Source organism: Sus scrofa, chromosome 3, assembly GCF_054392235.1.
Source record: "Sus scrofa isolate SSC_HxYL_T2T_F1_AM1 chromosome 3, Sscrofa_HxYL_maternal_Yorkshire_Landrace_v2.0, whole genome shotgun sequence".
Taxonomy (NCBI): Eukaryota; Metazoa; Chordata; class Mammalia; order Artiodactyla; family Suidae; genus Sus; species Sus scrofa.
The window spans coordinates 29,441,074-29,462,547 of NC_139385.1; the positions used below are offsets into that span (position 1 = coordinate 29,441,074).

At 43.6% G+C, this 21,474-nt stretch overlaps 1 protein-coding gene across 5 annotated transcripts in view; it reads right to left on the reverse strand.

Annotated features, from left to right (window-relative positions):
• The window catches only part of METTL9 (methyltransferase 9, His-X-His N1(pi)-histidine), a 54,047-nt gene that overhangs the window by 18,830 nt on the left and 13,743 nt on the right, over positions 1 to 21,474 (reverse strand). For 4 of the 5 annotated variants that reach the window (XM_021085768.2, XM_021085767.2, XM_021085766.2 and 1 more), the window contains 3 exon segments: positions 17,475 to 17,665; positions 12,468 to 12,677; positions 5,734 to 5,918 (listed from right to left, as the gene is read on the reverse strand). In XM_021085768.2, coding sequence (XP_020941427.1) covers positions 5,734 to 5,918; positions 12,468 to 12,677; positions 17,475 to 17,665 — 586 coding nt within the window. 5 annotated transcript variants of the gene reach the window in all.

Consider the following 21,474-nt stretch of genomic DNA (forward strand, 5'->3'; position numbering starts at 1 on the left):
AAGAAGATACTGGTCAAAGGATACAAACTTGGAGTTCCCTGGTGGCTCAGTGGAGTAAAGGTCCGGCATCGTGCCTGCTTAGTTCTGGTTACTGCTGTGGCTTGGGTTCAATCCCTGGAATTTCTGCATGCTGTGGGTATGGCCGAAACAAAACAAAACAAACAAAAAAACCAAAGGATACAAATTTTCAGTTTTAAGAGGACTAAGTTCTGGGGATACAGCCTGGAGACTATAGTGCTGAACTGCACACAAATTGGTCAATTGCTCTTCCGTGTTCTCTTCATTCGCCCAAAAGGTAACTATGAGGAAATGAGATGCTAATTAACTTGATGGCAGTAATCATTTCACAATGCATATGTGTACTAAACCCTCACGGTGCACACCTTAAAAGCAAACAAATTTTACTTGTCAATTATATAAAGCTGGGAACATTTCTATTTTAAATATGATGGAAGAAAAATTCCTATTTATAATCCCACAAACAGAATAAATCTAACGAGACTCGTGCAGCACCTCTATGAAGAAAACTTTGTTACTAAAGAACAAAACTGAACAGATTAAAAGACATATCCTATTATTAGCTAGGAAGACTCAAGACTCCCTAAATTAACCCATAAATTTAAGAGAGGGGAACTAGGCAAGCTAGTGCTAAAGTTGATCTGTTGAATAAATAAGCCAAGAAAAATCTAAAAGTACTTGGTAAAAGAGGACTAGTGCTATGATATTAACATGTATGATAAAGCCACAGTAATTAAAATTGTGTGGTACTGGCAACACACATAGAAGGAGAAAACTTTTTTTTTTTTTTTTTTTTTTGTCTTTTTGTGTTTTCTAGGGCCGCAGCCATGGCATATGGAGGTTCCCAGGCTAGGGGTCCAATCGGAGCTGTAGCCACCGGCCTACACCACAGCCACAGCAACACCGGATCCGAGCCACGTCTGCGACCTACACCACAGCTCACGGCAACGCCAGATCCTTAACCCACTGAGTGAGGCCAGGGATCAAACCTGCAACCTCATGGTTCCTAGTCGGATTCATTAACCACTGAGCCATGATGGGAACTCCAGAAGGAGAAATCTGAATGGAACAGAACAAAACACGTACAGAACCTTAGTCTATGATAAACGTGGCACTTCAAAGCACTGATGAAAAGAGTATTCAATAAATGGTGTTAGAATCACAGGGCAGCTATTTGGAAAAGTCACTCTTTAACAAGCAATTCCACTCCTAGGAAGGTGTCACCCCTAGGAGGCCCTTCCCTGAGCACCCTCTTGAAAATTACAGCCCAACCCCAATTCCAAGAAACCTCTTTCTTGCTTTTATTGTTTGTTTCTCTCTGTAACACTGATCACCAACCACCCGCCAGTAGTTCACTGTCTTCCTCATGGAACAGAAACTCCATGAGGACAAGGATACCTATGGTTTCACTCACTTATCTCCAGCATCACTCCCTAAAGGCTTTTTCAATGCTAAAGATGGTCTGTGGCACAAGAGTATCCTTCCACCTCCACCGAGAGAGCTCAGGCCCACAGTGTAAACATGTCCTCCCCAGCCCTGCATCACAATCACCCTAAACCCCCCTGCCAGCTGCTGGTGGGCAGGGCAATGGCCCCCATCCTTACCACTGGGGCCAAGTGCACGGTGCCAGGGGGACCTATGGGAAAGGTTTCCGCTCACATACAAAGAAAACGTAGAGGAGAAAATGCCCCTTTCTTTCCAAGACGTTGTCATGACCACACATGATGCTTGGCGCTGCATCAGCCATTCTGCAATCCTGGGGGGAATGTCAACATGCTGAAGAGGAAGAAATGAGAGCAAGCTCTGAAGGCCAGTGGATGTTTTCATCACTGAATTCCACCAGCCATGGAATCGCTTTTCTAAAATAAACTTTCTTTCTTTTTTTTTTTTTTTTGTCTTTTTTAGGACCTCACCTGCAGCATATGGAGGTTCCCAGGCTAGGGGTCGAACCAGAGCTGTAGCCACAGGCCTACGCCACAACCACAGCAACTTGGGATCTGAGCCACATCTGCAACCTACACCACAGTGCCCGGAAACGCCAAATGCTTAGCCCCCGGAGCAAGGCCACGAATGGAATCTGTGTCCTCAAGGATACTAGTCGGGTTCATTAACCATGAGCCATGACAGGAACTCCTAAACTCTTAGTTTTTAAAAGCTCCTTCTGTTTTTTGAAGCAGAAAATATCCTTATACCTATTTTTAGTTGCTCCTTCTGTTTCTTGAAGCAGAAAACATCCTGATACCTACTTACACATGTATGCAAAGATTGGCCTAAGAGCGTCCATTTCACTTGTGTTTATAAAGCAAACTTCCAGTATCTGAAAGTGCTTCAACAGGGGCCTCTTCAAGTAACCATACACCCACAGCAGGGTGCTGGTAATGCTTACCAACCTGCTTGGAGAAGGGAGAAGCTATTTGCAGTGTTGGCCAATTTCCATGGTGTAAGTCCTCTCACCACGGACAATGTCATGGTGGCCAAGTTTAAGAACCAGTTCACAAAATCCCTCTCAATACAACTAATAATCAGCTCTCCTGAACCAGTAAAACCAGCTCCAGCACACTACCGCTTACGTGCAGACAAGGATGTAGACACTGAGGTGCTGGTAAGGGATAATTTACCAGATTTACTTAAGAGGAAAAGGGCAATGGAAGCATTTATAATGGGCTGTAATTACAGAATCAATTTTTTATGTGAACGCATACTTATGTATTTGCATAAACTATCTTTAGAAGAACAGTCAAGAAACCTGAACAAGTTCATGGAACTGGAAGAGAAGCAACTGGAACTTCTCATTATATACTGACTTTCTGGCAAACCACTTGAACTCTTTTGACCATGCATTACCTCTTTATAAAAATTACAATTCTGGAGTTCCCGTCATGGCTCAGTGGTTAACGAATCCGACTAGGAACCATGAGGTTGCGAGTTCGGTCCCTGCCCTTGCTCAGTGGGTTAATGATCCGGCGTTGCCGTGAGCTGTGGTGTAGGTTGCAGATGCGGCTCGGATCCTGCGTTGCTGTGGCTCTGGCGTAGGCCGGTGGCTACAGCTCTGATTCAACCCCTAGCCTGGGAACCTCCATATGCCGCAGGAGCAGCCCAAGAAATAGCAACAACAACAACAACAAAAGACTAAAAGACAAAAAAAAAAAAAAAAAAAAAAAAATTACAATTCTGAAAAACCAAACATCACTAAGTTTTCACTTTTGCAATACTAGTCTCCTTTTCCTGACTACGTATTTTCCTCCCTTTCGATGCTTTAAACAATTCTCACGAGATTTAACAACCCCTAATCAGGACGGGGTCAGTAAACCAAACAAACTGAAATCAGAAAGATACATTTTGTAATTTTTTCCCCCCAAATTAACCTAGGCAACAAATCACTATGGTTCGACTTCAAGATAAATCAAAACAAAAACAAAAACAAAAACAAAAAAACCAACCAGACAAGAGAAACCATAAGTAATTACTTCATCTACAATGGCTTTTGTTAAAAAGGAAATTGAGCCAAGTATGCAGAGTATATTCAGACAGCCTTAAAAGAGCCCAGGATTCATGGACTCACACAGCAAGATCATTTGCACCCCATGGTCATCACATGGTAAGTTATCACGTGGATTATCATCAGGAGCTAACTAGTGACTTAGAGAAAGGAAGCAGTGATCCAGTGACACAAGCAGTCTACGAAACGTATAGGTCACTAAAGGTCCCCCACAGCAACAAAACTTCATGTCTCAGGTTTGGTTGCTGCATGTCACACATGAGACGTCTTGAACTCAACAGGCCACTTGGTGTAGCCACAAACAAGGGGCTTGTTTTTCAATCCTTACTGGAGACTGCCTGCTTGTCTAGTCTGACTTCCTCTCAAGTTTTGGTGTCAGAAACACGAGGAAATAAAATCCCTGATTAGACTGATGTTTCTTCTCTTGCTCTTCCACCTCCTGCTATGCCAGGAAGCAGCATTCAAGTTCCGTCGTGTGGTTGCCCCACAGGACACAGGAAGCCTGGACCTACCTCCCAACCTGATGTGCAGCGAGAGGGAGCGGAAGTTTAATTACACAGAGAACAGCACTGCAATGAGGTCAAGGCCGCTGAATTATCAAGGACCGTGTTGCCTACGTTTTCTTTATTGTACAGCACACACAGGCGCTCTATGGGCATGCACGCGTGAAAGCAGTTTTTTCTACCATGACAAATGATTCGACATAGGAATGTGAGAAGGGACAAGTCAGATGGCAGGAGAATACCCATCTGTGCTCCGTCCCACCCTCCTATGTCGAAAGAACTCTCCATTTTCCCCACCAGCCACACAAATCTAAAACCATTTGATAAACGTGAAGACAAGCATTAAAGGGACCAAGGGACCCATCAGAAGGGACTAAGACCAGAGGGGAAAAAAATAGGGACCAGAAGAAATGAAGAAACGAGTCACCACACAAATCCATGGCTATAAGCAAACATGGGCATCACTCCTTAACACGTAGATTTTCACGGATACTTGATAGCGATGACGCTTTCAAAACATGAATGCATATCTTTTTTTTTTTTTTTTTTTTTTGGTCTTTTTTGCCATTTCTTGGGCCGCTCCCGCGGCATATGGAGGTTCCCAGGCTAGGGGTCCAATCGGAGCTGTAGCCGCCAGCCTATACCACAGCCACAGCAAGGCGGGATCCAAGACGCTTCTGCGACCTACACACAGCTCATGGCAACGCCGGATCCTTAACCCACTGAGAAGGGCAGGGATCGAACCCGCAACCTCATGGTTCCTGGTCGAATTCGTTAACCACTGCGCCACGACGGGAACTCCCTAATGCATGTCTTAAAAATGTCTGCAAGCGCTTCGAGTTTTTCAACCCAAAGCTGAACAAGCAGTACAAGAAAAAAGGTACAGATGTTAAAATCATAACATGCAGTACTTGTATAATTTACTGTACGATAACTTATGAAAATGCAAAAGCGGCTTGACGTCAAAACTTTCAACATGAAATCAACTATAGGAGAAAAAAATTAAAATCTTAAAAAAAAACAAAAACAAACTTTCAACATGACCTAAAATGCAAACCACAGAAGCTAAAACCAAGTACTAATTAATGTGACTATGGCCAGAAGTCACCGTAAATATGAAGCAACAGGAAATCAAACCATTTCTTCTGAGATAGTTTTCATTCGGTATTTATTACCAAAGAGTAAGACTATGCAATCAAAAGACCAAGCGTCACACAAAGAAACGATACATGCTGGGACACAAGGCTTCAAAAGGAGAAAAATGGATCACAACAGGATTTATTGCTTTCAGGCTCTGGGTCAAGAGATGTAAAATAAAAACATTTATGACATTTGGCAGGCATATAAAGGTGGATTAAAAGACATCACGGGTTGCTTAACTCAACTCACAAACTCATAAATTAAGGATTCAGGCTCCATTTAAAAGCAGAAAATATGGATGACACAGTTCAGGCTTTCAAAATCTCAAGCAGGCAGATCCTGCTGGGCATTAATTATTACCACTGCAGTTGGCGTCCTAGAGTTCTATAAAAAGCCACATTAAGATGAATATTAACCAAGGTGATATTTCACAGAGGTTTAAGTGTATTCTGCTCAATTGCGAGCCCGTCTGAGAAATACCAGACCACGTCTAATTGTGCACAGCACAGAATCACAAACACCAATAAACACCACTGCTGGAGCACAGGCCAGTGCATAGGAGACTACACTTACCGTTTTCCACATACGGATGAAAGGGTAAAACCAGAGCAAGGATGACCCTGCCTCGGGTTGGCTCCAAGACACTTCTGATATCTTTCAGCAAAGTCAGGGGCTGATCACAGCGGTCCAGCAAATTCAAGCAGCTGATGACATCATACTGGAACCCTGTATTCTGCCACTCATTTATACCCAGCACTCTGGAAAAATCAGAAAGATAGAAACCGTCTTAAAAACATCTTTAATTCGATGCCCATAAAACCTCTAATTTTTTTCTTCTAAATCAAAGTAAGTTCAAAATCTTAATTTATAATTTCTATCTGCAGCAATAAAATGGCCATGTAAAAGCAAACAATCATATTTTTTGTTAAATTTAGCATTTTACCTAATTCCAAATCTCAACACATCCAAAATTTCCTAAGAACTGGTATGTTTAATAAGTATAAAAATATAAAGCGATAAAAATTATCACAAAATTAGGGCATCCAATTCTCGAACATCAGTTAATGAACAAAGAATCCTGCTTTCTACATTCACTGGAAGGTAACCATAGACTACATCATATATTCATGTTTTCTATGCCTAGGGGCCTGTCTTTTTTTAAGAATGGCTGGGAGTAGTCTCAGATAATTTCCATTTACAACCCGAGATCTTTTGAGCCTATCGCTGATCCCAGGAAAGAAATACGATTTCGTCCTCTAGAATTCTCATATCTAAATACTATTTAGAAAAAGATAAAGTGCAGCACAGCCTATTAAAACAGTAAGTGAAGGCGTTCCCATGATGGCTCAGTGGACACGAATCTGACTAACACCCATGAGGACGCAGGTTCCATCCCTGGCCTCGCTCAGGATCCAGCATTGTGTGAGCCGTGGTGTAGGTCACAGACGTGGCTCAGATCGTGTGTTGCTGTGGCTGTGGTGCAGGCCAGGGGCTATAGCCCTGACTTGACCCCTAGCCTAGGAAGCTCCATATGCTGCAGGTGCAGCCCTAAAACCAAACCAAACCAAACCAAACCAGTAAGTGAAGAGCTCTAGTTAACATACCACTCTCAGCCCCCAATGTCTCACTCCCACACAAGCAATCCCTCTCTTCCCTCCCTCCCTCTCCCCACCTCCCCAGGACATTTCTCGTTCTTTACCAAATTATAAGGGGAGAAGTCCTTACATCAACAGTCTTTGTGAGCAAGTGCCATTGAGGCAATTCTATAAATTACTCACTCCTGCCTGGTTACAGCAATCAGAATGTGGTGAGGCATGTTATGAGACAGACAGGAGGTAAAGGAAACAGGGGAAGAGACCTCTGGTAAACAAGCCTTTGATCACACTGAGCAGATACAGACGAGAAAACCTTAGAAAATTCTAAAAGCATAGCGAGGGCTATTTAGGAACACTCATGAGCATAAGGGCATTTAGAGCATTTTTGTAGAGCAGAATAGAAAGGGACAGGAGTTCCTGTCGTGGCGCAGTGGTTATCGAATCCGACTAAGAGCCATGAAGTTGCGGGTTCGATCCCTGGCCTCACTCAGTGGGTTCAGGATCCAGCGTTGCCGTGAGCTGTGGTGTAGGTCGCAGACGTGGCTCGGATCCCTCACTGTGGCTCTGGCGCAGGCCGGTGGCTGTAGCTTCAATGAGACCCCTAGCCTGGGAACCTCCATATGCCGTGGAAGCAGCCCTAGAAAAGGCAAAAAGAAAAAAAATAGAAAGGGACAAACCACTTGGCTGCATCTTCTTTTCAATCTAGATTTCTTAAAAAACTAAAGCCTCCTCCAAGACAAACCTCAAGGAGCTAGCCCAATTTCTTGGGGGTTGAAATGAGTTGGGCATTAGAGCTCCAAAATCACTTTGTTGCACTGCAACTGTGACTGCAGTGGCAATTGTAGGAACTGGGTTTAGCTCATTCAAACTAGACAGAAGATTCTACTTTTAGGATAAAAACGTCATCAATTCCCACTTTAAAAACTATTTGCATATTGATACCTGAGCCAAACACCAATTTAAATTTATGAATTTGCAAAACACAAATTATATACTTGATTTAAAACAATACACTACGCCTAATTACAAGGAAACAGAAGCCAAACCTCATTAGCATGCTTTAATCTGGAATAATCTCACTAAATCCATCTCAGATTACTTGAGGAAAGGCAGTCTCCATGTTGGTAATTTTGAAAGACAGAAACACAGGCTCAAAACAGAAAATTATAGCTTTAATACTGGGAGAGCATACAGGTCCAGCTTCATCATTATTCTGTTCTGTGATTTCTAATTGTAAACACAATTCCATGATGAAGACAAATGTATCGGCCCCAAACTGCGTATTAGCCCAAGAATCCTAGCAAGTTAGAATTTTCCGCTTATGAGAAAAATAAAAGAGGTAACTTGTCCAAGGTCACACTGTAAATCACTGGCAGGGTAGAAATTACAACTTGAAAACTCTCCCAGTAAGTTGTTCAGGTCAATGAACCTGTTCTCTCCACATAAGGTGAGAAAGAACCTGACATCTGAGTTTGAATTAATGCTTCCAGGGTGGTGCACTGAGAGTGAATGTCCATCACCTCAGTCTCCAGTATCTTTCGTTAAAAAAAAAAAAAAAGAAAGAAAGAAAAAAGAAAAAAGAGAAGCAAGAGGATATGAACATATAAAAAAACAGAATTAACGACAAAATTTCCTTCAGGAGTTCCCGTTGTGGCTCAGCAGTAATGAACCTGACTAGTATCCATGGGGACACAGACTGATCCCTGACCTCGCTCAGCGGGTTAAGGATCCGGCATTGAGCTGCGGTAGAGGTGGCAGACGCGGCTCAGATCTGGCGTTGCTGTGGCTGTGATGTAGGCCGGCAGCTGCAGCTCCCATCTGACCCCTAGCCTGGGAGCTTCCATATGCTGCAGGTACAGCCCTAAAAAGACCAAATATATATATATGTTTGCTTTTCTTTTTAAGAACGATCCCAAACCTATGATCAAGCACTCTTCAAATTCACACTAAAGGTCTTTGTTCTCTGGTGTCACAAACGTTTACCTAACTCCTTCTGAACCACCCACGTGTGACCTGCCCTTGCGGATACCCATCCCGTTACCACTCAGCATCTGGCCACACGCTTGTTTCCTCCACCATCTGCCACCACCATTCAGAGCATGTCAACTAATGTTCACATTAACTTTTGGTAAAACAGACTGAGGAAGGTAAACAGGCTGCAAAATTTTTTTCCCTGGCCAAGAACAGTTTTTATTTATTTTCATTTGAATTGTGGAACTGTTTGTTAGTACAACCAAAAAGCAATTGTATAATCCTTTCCGAAATGTCTGCAGCTCTTCCAAAACAGCACCTCTCTCTCTCTCTCTCTCTCTCTCTTTTTTTTAAATGGTCACAGTATGCCGCAGCTTGTTATGAGATCTCAGTTCCCAGACCAGGGATTGAACTCGGAGTTACAGTGGTAAAAGCACCAAGTCCTAACCTCTGGGCCACTAGGGAACTCCCCTGAAACAGGATTTCTAATTCTCGAAGCAAGATGTCTGTTCAGGGGGGTTATTATTTTTGAGAAAGTGAGTTAAGTAATAGTTTTATCTTTGGGGGGGATTAAAATACATTTTCCTTAGAGAAATAACAAAGCAGTCAGTATTTTCATAAATTCTAAATAAAAAACAAAACACCAACAATGTAAAGTTGTTGTTTTGTTTTAAAAATCAAAGCCACATCCTTAAATTTTATGATCAGGTTTTCTGGCAAAAAACAATGATATCTTGGCAATACAGAGGGAAAATCTGGCCATTTTCTGTTTATGGATTTATTTTAAAAATGACATCCGGGGAGTTCCCTTGTGGTGCAGCAGGTTAAAGATGTGGCACCATCACTGTAGCAGCTCAGGTCACTCTGTGGAACGGGTTTGGTCCCTGGCCTAAGAACTTCCACATGCTGCGGGCATGGCCAAAAACAAACAAAAAAAAGAAGAGAAAAGAATGACATTCAGAATATTTATGAAAAAGCCAATTTTTTATGGGCCTAGATATTGAGGAGAAACAAAAAATAGCTACTATCCCCCCAAAAAGAAGCCAAAAACAAAACAAAACATGGAATTAAGCTAAACGTCCCATGGATTAGGCAAACCCTAAACTTAATAAGATACTACTTGCTCAGGAGTTCCTGTTGTGGTGCAGTGGTTAACGAATCCGACTAGGAACCATGAGGTTGCAGGTCAGATCCCTGGCCTTGCTCAGTGGGTTGAGGATCCAGCCTTGCCGTGAGCTGTGGTGTAGGTTGCAGATGCGGCTTGGATCCCAAGTTGCTGTGGCTGTGGTGTAGGCCGGCAGCTGTAGCTCTGATTGGACCTCTAGCCTGGGAACCTTCGTATGCTGTGGGTGCGGCCCTAAAAAATAAATAAAAATAAATTTAAAAAAATTTTTCAAAGACACGTTTCAAACGTCTTCCTCCCATACCACTTTCAAAACATGGATTTTGGGATTTTAAGTGGGGAAGAGCATCATATTTGGAATTGGGCATGATGTAAGTCACTGCTAATAACACGGGGCAAATTTTGAAATGGTGAATTTCTTTCTCATTGAAGAAATGCATTTCAATTGTCACCACACAGACCCAGCAGGCTCTAATCTGAGACAGACTGTTGGGTCTTAGGCATCACTGTGTTCAATCTCACACAGGTTATATCTCCTCGAACAGCCCTAACACCTATTAAAAACAGTGACAAGGACTTGGATGCTCAAGCTATTAGGAAGGTCAATCTCCCTTACCTCTAACTCAGCAGTGGCTGTGCCTGATTAAAGCAGACTAAGCCCACTCCCTCCCCTTCCAGGCAAATTCCTTTCAATACCCATCTACAGTCACTTCCCTTCCTACTTGGTCTTCTCTTCCCCAGGCTAAAAATGTCAATGTTTAAACCTGATCCTGCTCCAAGAGCCCTGTGAACACTCCGCCTCTAGGGTCAATAAGTGTAAGTGGGAACTTAAGTGGGTAGAAAAGCGAGGGAGTATGTGATTCTCCCTGCCTTCTTTCCAAGCCTAAACCCAGACTGCAAAATATCAGAGGAGGAGGCAGGCCTCACCTCCACCTCCCCCGTTCTATACTCAGCACCTTCCTCTCCCATTCAATACAATCCATACTGAATGAAGAATAACCTCTTTCTGGAGTTCCTGCTGTGGTGCAAAGGGATCGGGGGTGGCTTGGGAGTGCTGGGTCACAGGTTCAAACCCCGGCCTGGTACAGTGGGTTAAGGATCTGAGGTTGCCGAAGCTGTGGCTTAGGTCACAACGACGGCTCAGATCTGACCCCTTGCCTGGGAACTTCATCTGCCATGGGACTGCCAAAAAGGGGCGGCGGGGGGGGGGGGCGGAAATCACCTCCTTCCTACATCTCTCAAGCAGCAGATGGTCTAAAAACCAGGATTTGACACGTCACATCCATTTGGATGGATATAATCACAAAAACAGAAAACAAGTATTGCTGAAGATGTAGAGAAGCTGGAACTCTTGTGAATTGCAGGTGGGGTGTCAAAAGAGTGCAGCTGGGATGGAAAAAAGATGGCAATTCATTCAAAAAATTGAACACGGATTTCCCACAGGACCAGGCAACTCCACTTCTGGGTATACACCTGAAAGCAGCAACTCAAACAGCTATCTGTATGCCCATGTTCAGAGCAGCATTCTTCACAACAGCTAAAAGGTGGAAGCAACCCAAGTGTCCACCAACAGATGGAGCAACAAAATGTGGGAAATGCAGACAATGGAATATTACTCAGCCTGAAAAAGAAAGATTTTGACACAGGCTACAACATGGATGACCCTTCAAGACTTTATGCTAAGTGAAATAAGCCAGTCACCAAAGAACAAATACTGTACAACTCCCCTTTTTTCCTTTTTGGCCACACTCACGGCGTGTAAAAGTTCCCTGGCCAGGGATCGAACCCACGCCACAGCAGCCACCCGAGCCACTGCAATGACTATGCCAGATCCTTAACCCACTGTGCCATGGACTCCTACAATTCTTCTTATTTGAGATTCTTAGAGTGGTCAAATTCATAGACAGAAAGTAGAATGGTACTTGCCAGGAACCAGTGGGTCAGAGGGCTGGGGAATCGGTCCCCAAAGTTTTGGGTGGGGAAGATGAAAAGTTTCTGGAGATGAATGGTGATGAGGGCGAAACCACAAGGCAAACGTACTTAATTCCACTGAACTGTACACCTAACAATGGCTAAGATGGTAAATTGTATATTACATATTTTCACACCTTTTAAAATAATTTTTAATTAAAACAAACCAAAAACAAGATGTGGGAATGCCAGGTTCAAATTAGGGAACAAGTCCCTACATCTGATCTCTCTTTTCCAAGCTGTCTCTTACCTGCTCTTTTCCTCCCTGCAGTGGCAACACCTCGGAAAAAATACTGCCAAGAAAAGATGATTTCCTGCTCAATTTCCACTTAATTGTACAGTTAACCCTTATATAACGTGGGTTTGAACTTCCTGGGTCCACTTATCCGTTGCTGGTATTTTTCAAAGGTAAAAACTATAACACTACATGGTCCGTGGTTGGCTCAATCCACGGATGGGGAGAGCTACAGGTTACACGTGGATTAACCGCTGCATTGTTCGAGGGTCAACAGGAATATGGAAGATTTTTTTAAAATGTCTCAGCATCGAAAACTGTTTCCGATTTCTATCCTTTAAATAATATAATCTCAAGAAGAAATACATCTAAAACCAAGAAGTGTACTCCAAACCAGGTCTAGAAATTATACCTGTATTTCTTCTTCTGAAGCTGCCATATCATCGTTTCTGACAGCTCGGTGGCATAAATTTCTTCAAAATGAGGGCTCATGATTTTTGTGACTTCGCCATCTCCAGCACCTAAATCAAGGAGTCTATGGGTTTTCCAATCTGGATTAATTTTAAGCAGTCTCTGAAACTGATCTGGTGAAAACACAAACATTGAGCCTCTTCCTAGCAACCTGGAAAAGAAAATAGGACAGAAATGGATAACTATACAAAACAAGCACTCCCACCCAACATCCACACAAAGTATGACAGCACCAACAGCCTTCTGAACTTACGAAATGTTTATTTTATAAGCTTATTACATGATTAAAATCACTATCTTTTACATGACTTATGATTAAAAAGCAAAGTTGCTAAAATAAAACAGGAGTTCCTGTAGTGGTGCAGTGGAAACGAATGTGACTAGGAACGATGAGGTTGAGGGTTCAAACCCCAGCCTTGCTCAGTGGGTTAAGGATCTGGCGTTGCTGTGAGCCGTGGTGTAGATATGCAGTTGTGGCGTGGATGTGGATCCTGTGTTGCTGTGGCTGTGGTGTAGGCCGGCAGCTACAGCTCTGATTCGACCCCTCGCCTGGGAACCTCCATGTGCCGCAGGTGCAGCCCTAAGAAGACAAAAAAAAAAAAAAAAGAAAAGAAAACAACTCCAGATATCATCATCTGTCTTGGAGGTTGCATACAGTATCCCAAAACAAGCAAGGAAAAAGAGAGGAATAAAAGGTGAGAAGGGAAGAAGACATAAATGAGAAATTAAAGGATGCATGTGAAGAATTTAAGTCAAAACAAGATGGAAAGAGGGAAGGGGTAAATAGAAAACATGTTCATTGGTTTAAAAAAATGACAGGTTGACAGAATCAGGCCACAACACTTGCCTACGAACTGAGCAGAAAAAGCAGAGAGAGAAAAAAAGCCATTTAGACTGTGAAACTGAACAATGAGTGAGAAAAAAACTGCTCTAGATAACCAACAAAATTGGTTGTTTTTAATGGTTAAGAGATGTTGGATCATCGGATCCTTAAGCCCCTGCGCCAGAGCAGGCACGCCAACAGAACCCTTTCTTTAGATGAAACAGACGTGACTCATAGACAACTGTCAGATGTCACAGGAGAACGGCTGAATGGAGGTTGAGAGCCCTGGCACTGCTGCCAGCCCACTTCTGAGTCTTTCCCTGCAGCCTGAAGCAGCTCCTGAGGCACCTCCTCTTCAGACCCTGGGCAAGTGTGACAAGCACTAGTCTAGGAGACGGCAGGGACACCTGTACTGTCCTTTCTGGAAATAATCATCAAGGGACAACCTGTCTGTTACACAGTGACTGGAAGGGCGTGTGCGGCTGGGTGCTCCTGGTAAGACCAGTTTCGGGAAAAAATTAAAATTACAGAGTTCACATGACAAACTTGCCCTCCCCGTTCCCTGAGCAGAGGTCAACCAAATCTAACGATCTATGTGAGGTGGATCTTCTGCCCCAGGAATGCTAAAAAATGGGAGAGGGTGAATCCTCAGAGACTTTGACCCACTACGACTGCCTCCCAAAGAAAGTCATTATTTCCTAAAAGATAGGTTGTTTTTAATCCTCCATTGCTCCTACCTTCTAATAGGAAAGCAAGCCACAGAGAGAAATTTGAGAAAAGGAACTGAACCTACTAAAACAGCTATACAGGAGTTCCCGTTGTGGCGCAGCAGAAATGAACCTGACTAGGAACCATGAGGTTGAGGGTTTGATCCCTGGCCTCGCTCAGTGGGTTAAGGATCTGGCGTTGCCATGAGCTGTAGTGTAGGTCAAAGACACGGCTCAGATGTGGTGTTGTTGTGGCTGTGGCGCAGGCTGGAGGCTATAGCTCAGGAGCCAGAGTCAGAGCAAGAAGAGGTTACAGAAGCTACAGATCTGGGGAATGCATGTTTTAAATGTTGGTGCTGGCTTTCCATAGGGCCAAAAGTTAAGTTGCAAAATAGTTATATGGCTTAAACTTTCCCAGGTACAAAATAACAAGCTTCTCTAGTCATCTCTTTGGAATCTAAGGACCCTTGACATGACCCATCATGAATTCTAGAGCTAGAGGTCATCTGAAGTCAGAGCTCAGGTCTAAAGGCACCAGAGAGAGAAGCGCTGTCCTATCTGCAAAGATCATGCACAACAAAGGCTACGCAAAAAGACTTACACTGTCAAAAAAAAAAAAAAAAAAAAATCTAAACTCCTTGGCCTCAGATGGTCTTTGTCCTCTAAGGGGCACTGGGAGAAGGTGGGGAGTTTTGGGTGCTACTGTCATTTAGTGGGCAAAGGTCAGAAAAGTTAAACTGTTCTGCAAGGTATGGGGCAGACCCACATACTGAAGAATTATCCCACTTAAGAGACCCAGACACACTGACCTTGCTCAACACAAGGCGTCTGGCAAACATACAGCATGGAGAGGTATGGCTCTTTAATTTGTCTTTAACTCCTGAAGTTAGTGATGTCCATGTGTTTTTTGGTGTGTGTGTGTGTGTGTGTGTAATAACCATCCTAGGTTCTCTGGTCACAAGCTAAGTTCTCTTAGATTTAGAGTCTATACAGGAGATACCCCTCTTTACAAATATCTTCCTTATAAAATAAATTCTGGGAGTTCCTGTTGAAGCTCAGTGGTAACAAACCAGACTAGTATCCATGAGGATGAGGGTTTGATCCCTGGCCTCGCTCAGTGGGTTGAGGATCGGGCGATGCCGTGAGCTGTGGTGTAGGCTGGCAGCTACAGCTCCAATTCAACCCCTAGCCTGGGAACTTCCATATGCCTCAGGTCTGGCCCTTACCAAAAAGAAAAAAAAAATTTAATTTAATAAAAAATTCTGAAAACAGCTGTCAAGTCTCTCCTTACTTGGCTTCAGGAAGTCTGATAAGAAACTTATCTTCTTTTTTTTTTTTGAAACATCTTCTTAATTCAAGAAGGTTAGCACAGTAATTATTTCTGTAAGAGACAGCTACTCATGGTAATAAACTACCACTGTCAAGAATAAAAAGTACCAATGGGCTCAAAATTAAGCTTTTGCCTGAGAACAGGACACAGGATAAGACATGTTGTTTGGGGAGGGGAGGAAGGGAGGTAAACAAACAAACAAACAAAAAAACAATGAAAAACAAAAACAGAAGAGCTATAGGTAGGGGAAGCCAAAAGGAATCTGTTAATTGTAATGCCTCTCTCTGACCAATTGTAAAATCCCAGAGCAGAGAATTTTAACCAGGGGCCCCTGGGGTATAGGTAGAGGAAGTGGTTTAAAGTTTGAAATCTCAGAGTTACTGTTGTGGCGCAGCAGAAATGAATCCGACTATGAACCATGAGGTTGAGGGTTCGAACCCTGGCCCCACTCAGTGGGTTAAGGATCTGGCACTGCCATGAGCTGTGGGGTAGGTTGCAGACATGGCTTGGATCCTGCGTTGCTGTGGCTGTGATGTGGGCCAGCAGCTACAACTCCGATTAGACCCCTAGTCTGGGAACCTCCATATGCCGCCAATGCGGCTCTAAAAAGCAAAAACTAATAATAATAATAATACAATAAAAGAAAGCTTGAAATCTCCCCAAATTATATACAAAATGTTGAATGTAAAGACTGTCTGAAGAGAGGATTTCTCCTTTTCTCACTTTCAAAGAGGTGCAGGGCCCCAAAAAGGTTGAAAAATCATTGCTGCAGTGACTAGTCTGCTTTCCCAACCAAAAAGCTAATGATACATACAGAACAGAAATGCAGTGCAGCCAATTTTAGAAACACAAGGTCAGAGCAAGTTGTATAAACTCCACTAGCAACACAAAATAGCAACTGTTTGCTGAAGCAAATTTAAGGCAAATTCATGTCAACGGTGAAGAAAATCAAGGCAGAAATGCTGAGAAATGGCTCACGGTGCCTGAAAACATATCTAAGGACCAGATGATAGACCAGAGGAGCAGGCGTTCAGCAGAAGCTGGCTCCAAACCTCAAGGCAAGAAAACGTGGGCCCAGCCCGTGGCTGCAGGTGGTCCAACAGGCTTCTCCAGCACCGAGCCCTGCTGCTTTTTCTCTTTGGTGTTCTGGATTCTTGGGCTTTGGGGATGTCTGAACATTTGGTCAAAAAAGGATAAAACTATTCCTAAAGCTTTTTCCACAAGTGTGCATAAGAGAACCGCTCTATGTGGGTCTCATTGAGAATTTCCCACTAAGTTTACAAAATCCTGGTAAGCCTAGACATGATTTAAGAAGAGAGGGAGGACCCTTCACTCCAACAAGCCATCATCATCTACTGCTAGGCGGAACTGGATCCATCCCCCCAAAAAAACCCTGCCTCTGGGAAGTGTGCAGTAGGCAAAGATCTTACTCTTCAGTCTATGTTAAGTATCTTGCTTCTTTCTGACAGATCAGCAGCAGAATAGACATCACCTGAGAAGTTGCTAAAAATACAGAATCTCGGGTCTCACACCAGACCTACTGATACAGAATCTGCATTTTAACCAGAGTCCCAGGTAATCCCTCGGCACACATCAAAGTTGGGAAACACCACAATTCCCATCACAGAAATAGAGACCAATGAGGCTATTTATCAGGTTATGGTGAATTTTATTTTATTTATTTTTTTGCTTTTTAGGGCCACACCCACAGCATATGGAGGTACCCAGGCTAGGGGTCGAATTAGAGCTTACAGCTGCCGGCCTACACCACAGCCACAGCCGCATCAGATCCGAGCCGCAACCTACACCACAGCTCACAGCAACGCCAGATCCCTAACCCACTGAGCGAGGCCGGGGATTGAACCCACAGCCTCATGGTTCCCAGTCAGATTCGTTTCCACTGCACCACGACGGGAACTCTAAGTTATGGTTTTAACAGTATAACTGCAGGGGCTGAGACACTGAAACAAGGATTTTGAACAGAAGTGGTGCAGCTGTAGAGGCCCTCAACATCTCTACAAGGTAACTTTTCTTTTTCTTTTTTTAGACCTGAGGATAAAGAAAAAAAAAAAAACAAGATTCACTTACCCATTGATAGATGTTCTAGACATAAACAGGCTAAAAACAGATGACACAAAAGAATGATATAATTGGATAAATAGCCAGCCCGATTTCTCAATGCTGTTGTTTAAGAAGATCTGTGTTCCTTGATCAAGGTAACTCTGAACAAAGACAGCCTGGAGTGATTCACATAATTTCTCTCTGTTGCACACATACCACTAAAAAAAAAAAAGAAGATGAAGAAAAATGAAAACCTCCAATGGAAGTCTCACCTAAGAAGTCCAAAAACAAACGAACAAAAGACTACATTAAATCTATGATTTCTAAATGTTACAATCTCATGGCACTTTGAAGATAATCCTCGGATCTCCCACTCATATGACCTATAAAGCAGGAACACTTCCTTCTACAAAATTTCCCATTTAATTCTCATAACCCTCGAGGGAGTAGAGAGAGTGGGGGCGGGAGGTTTGCGAGTCACGCAGCTCCGCAGGCAGCAGAGCCAAGAGCTGACTCCTAGTCCACCACTTCTGCCATTACAGCCCCTGCACCCCAGCTTGGGAAAGCTCTGTGGGCCCCTCCTTCACCGCGATTCAACATGAGAAGGCAATAACTACCAATATGAACCTTGTTTTTATTTTTTTATTTTTATTTTTTTGTCTTTTTAGCTATTTCTTGGGCCGCTCCCGAGGCATATGGAGGTTCCCAGGCTAGGGATCCAAACGGAGCTGTAGCCACTGGCCTACGCCAGAGCCACAGCAACGCGGGATTCGAGCCGCGTCTGCAACCTACACCACAGCTCACGGATCCTTAACCCACTGAGCAAGACCAGGGATTGAACCCGCAACCTCATGGTTCCTTGTCGGATTTGTTAACCACTGAGCCACCACGGGAACTCCTAACCTTGTTTTTAGATAAGAGAACAGTCACACAAAGCAATGATTTAACTCGAAACCACCAAATCAATCAAAGGCAGAGTAAGGAGCAGAATGTAACATGCCAGTGGCCCTGTTACACTGCCCTACTTGTAGGCTACATAGAGACCTTTAGAAATACGGAGGTGTGCTCTACCAGGTCCTGCAACATTCTAACAGACAGGGGCCAGATGAGCTTGGGAAAGATTAAGTTATTTAAGGCTACATGGCGATCAATGAAGAGACAAAGTAATAACACACTATGAAGCAGATTTCCAGAAACAGGCTCTAACCAGCATGTACTTTTTAGAACAAAATTCAAGAAGCTCAACTGTGGGAATTCCCACCGTGGTTCAGCGGAAATGAATCCCACTAGCATCCATGAGGACGTAGGTTCAGTCCCTGGCTTCGCACAGCGGGTTAAGGATCCGGCGTTCCTGTGAGCTGTGGTGTAGGTTGCAGATGTGACTCTGAACTGATGTGGCTGTGGTGGAGGCTGGCAGCCGTAGCTCCAATTGGAGCCCTAGCCTGGGAACCTCCATATGCTGCGAGTTCAGCCCAATAAAGAAGGGAAAAAAAAAAAAAAAAGAACCTCAACTGTGGATGAAGTATATGTAATCTTGCATAATAAATGATTCTCATTTTCATTCTGAGTTCACCAGAGAGGGGGGAGCCAACTGCAGAGCACAGCAGCTTTAAAGTCAGCCCATCACCAAGTCCCGGATCAGCCACTCCTGTTATGTAAGCTCACATAATCTCTCAGCTTCTGTAAATTCATCTGTACACTAGAGATGTCACTATCCATCCTGATGGGTTATGGAGAAGATTAAACAAGATAAAGCAGGCAAATCCTCAATATGGGACCAGACACACAAGAGACTCCTATCACAGGAGTTCCCGTCATGGCTCAGCAGAAACAAATCTGACTAGCATCCATGAGGACTCAGGTTCAATCCCTGGCCTCGCGCAGTGGGTTAAGTTGCCATGAGCTGTGATGTAGGTCACAGATGCAGCTCAGATCTGGCTTTGCTGTGGCAGTGGTGTCAGCCAGTGGCTACAGCTCTGATTCAACCCCTAGCCTGGGAACCTCCATACACCAGGGGTGCGGCCCTAAAGGGACCAAAAAAAAAAAAAAAAAAAAGAGAGAGACTCCTATAACAATAATAACAATGAGATCAAGTCCTCTAATATGTCCTAATGAAGTAAACTAAAGCCGTTAAGGACCACGATGAAAACTGTAGACCAGTTACTATGAATCCATTATCTGCTAAGAAGTAATCAATTTCTCCTAATAAGGAGCCAAAAGTAATCTGCCTCCCCTGAAAAATACGTCCATTCAGAGTTCCCATTGTGGCAGAGTGGTTAATGAATCCGACTAGGAACCGTGAGGTTGCAGGTTCGGTCCCTGCCCTTGCTCAGTGGGTTAACGATCTGGCCTTGCCGTGAGCTGTGGTGTGGGTCGCAGACTCGGCTCGGATCCCGCGTTGCTGAGGCTCTGGCATAGGCCGGTGGCTACAGCTCCGATTAGACCCCTAGCCTGGGAACCTCCATATGCCGCGGGAGCGGCCCAAGAAATAGCAAAAAGCCAAAAAAAAAAAAAAAAAAAAAAAAAAAAAGAAAAGCCCATTCATCAGCAGGAGGTGTCCTGTAACTGCTTGCACCATTTTACAGTCATCCTAAGCTTGCCTAATATTGAATGAAATCTTGAGCAACATTCCTGACACTAACACTGAAAGGAACCAGTTATAATCTAATACAAAGAAGCAAACAAGTGCTTTAAAATTTCAAAGACTGGAGTTCCCAGTGTGGCTCAGTGGTAAACAAATCTGACTAGCATTCATGAGGATGCAGGTTCGGATCCCTGGCCTCGCTCGGAGGGTTTAAGGATAAGGATCCGGTGTTGCCACGAGCCATGGTGTAGGCTGCAAATGTGGCTCAGATCCTGCGTTGCTGTGGCTGGGCGTCGGGGTCAAAGTAGCCTGGGAACCTCCATATGCCGGGGGGGGGGGGGGGGGGTGGGTGCAGCCCTAAAAAGAAAAATAAATAAATAAATACAATAAAATGACAAAGACCAACTAATAAGCTTTTTACAAATCTGTGCCCTAAGTAGATAAACCAAATCTTTCCAATTGTTGACTGATTTGTGTTATTTGGCCATCAAACACTGTTACCAAAACTGCTTGAACATGACGCTATTTTTATTTTTCCCACTCTACTTGACAAGTTATAAAGCTTCGTACATGCACGGCCTATACCTTTTTTCCTTGGTCTGAAAATGTTCAGGATTTAATCATTAACTAACGCTTAATACTCATTGTGCCTGAAGTTATGCCCCAGTGCAGGTCATAGACCATTTTTTATTACAGTCCTGACCTCCTGGTTCACATTCTGAACTCTGTAATACTAAGACCATTCTACCTTTTTTTTTTCAAATCCTCTGAAATGACTAATCAAGATGAAAGCCATTACCTTGGTAATAGGCAATCAGGTACATTCTATTAATGTGGACAAGAAGGCATTCAAGTGGAACAGAGGAGCTAAGAATTCCTTGGCATCCACTTGTAAATGGACCACGAGAACAATAACGGACCCTGACTTCCAGGACTAAGCAAGAACTGGCACCATTAACTGCACATAATACTTGCAAGGGCCAAACGGAAAACTCAAGTTTTTAACAGCATTTCTCTCAATTCATCAACGTTAACACATGCGGTTGAACCTAAATGCCACACAAATCTTGCAGAAAAGAAAATGCTTACTGGACAGAATGTGCTACAGAATAAAAAGGAGCCAAGCCCTTCTCTTTAAAGATAAAAGGGTGAGGAGTTCCCGTTGTGGCTCAGTGGTTAACAAATCCGACTAAGAACCATGAGGTTGCGGGTTCGATCCCTGGCCTTGCTCTGGCATTGCGGACGCAGCTGGGATCCCGAGTCGGATCCCGAGTCGCTGTGGCTGTGGTGTCGGCCAGTGGCTACAGCTCCGATTCGACCCCTAGCCTGGGAACCTCCATATGCTGCGGAAGCGGCCCAAGAAATGACAAAAAAAACAAAAAATAAAAAAATAAAAGGGTGAAATTTAGGTTCGTCCTGCCCATTTGTGGGATACAAACATCG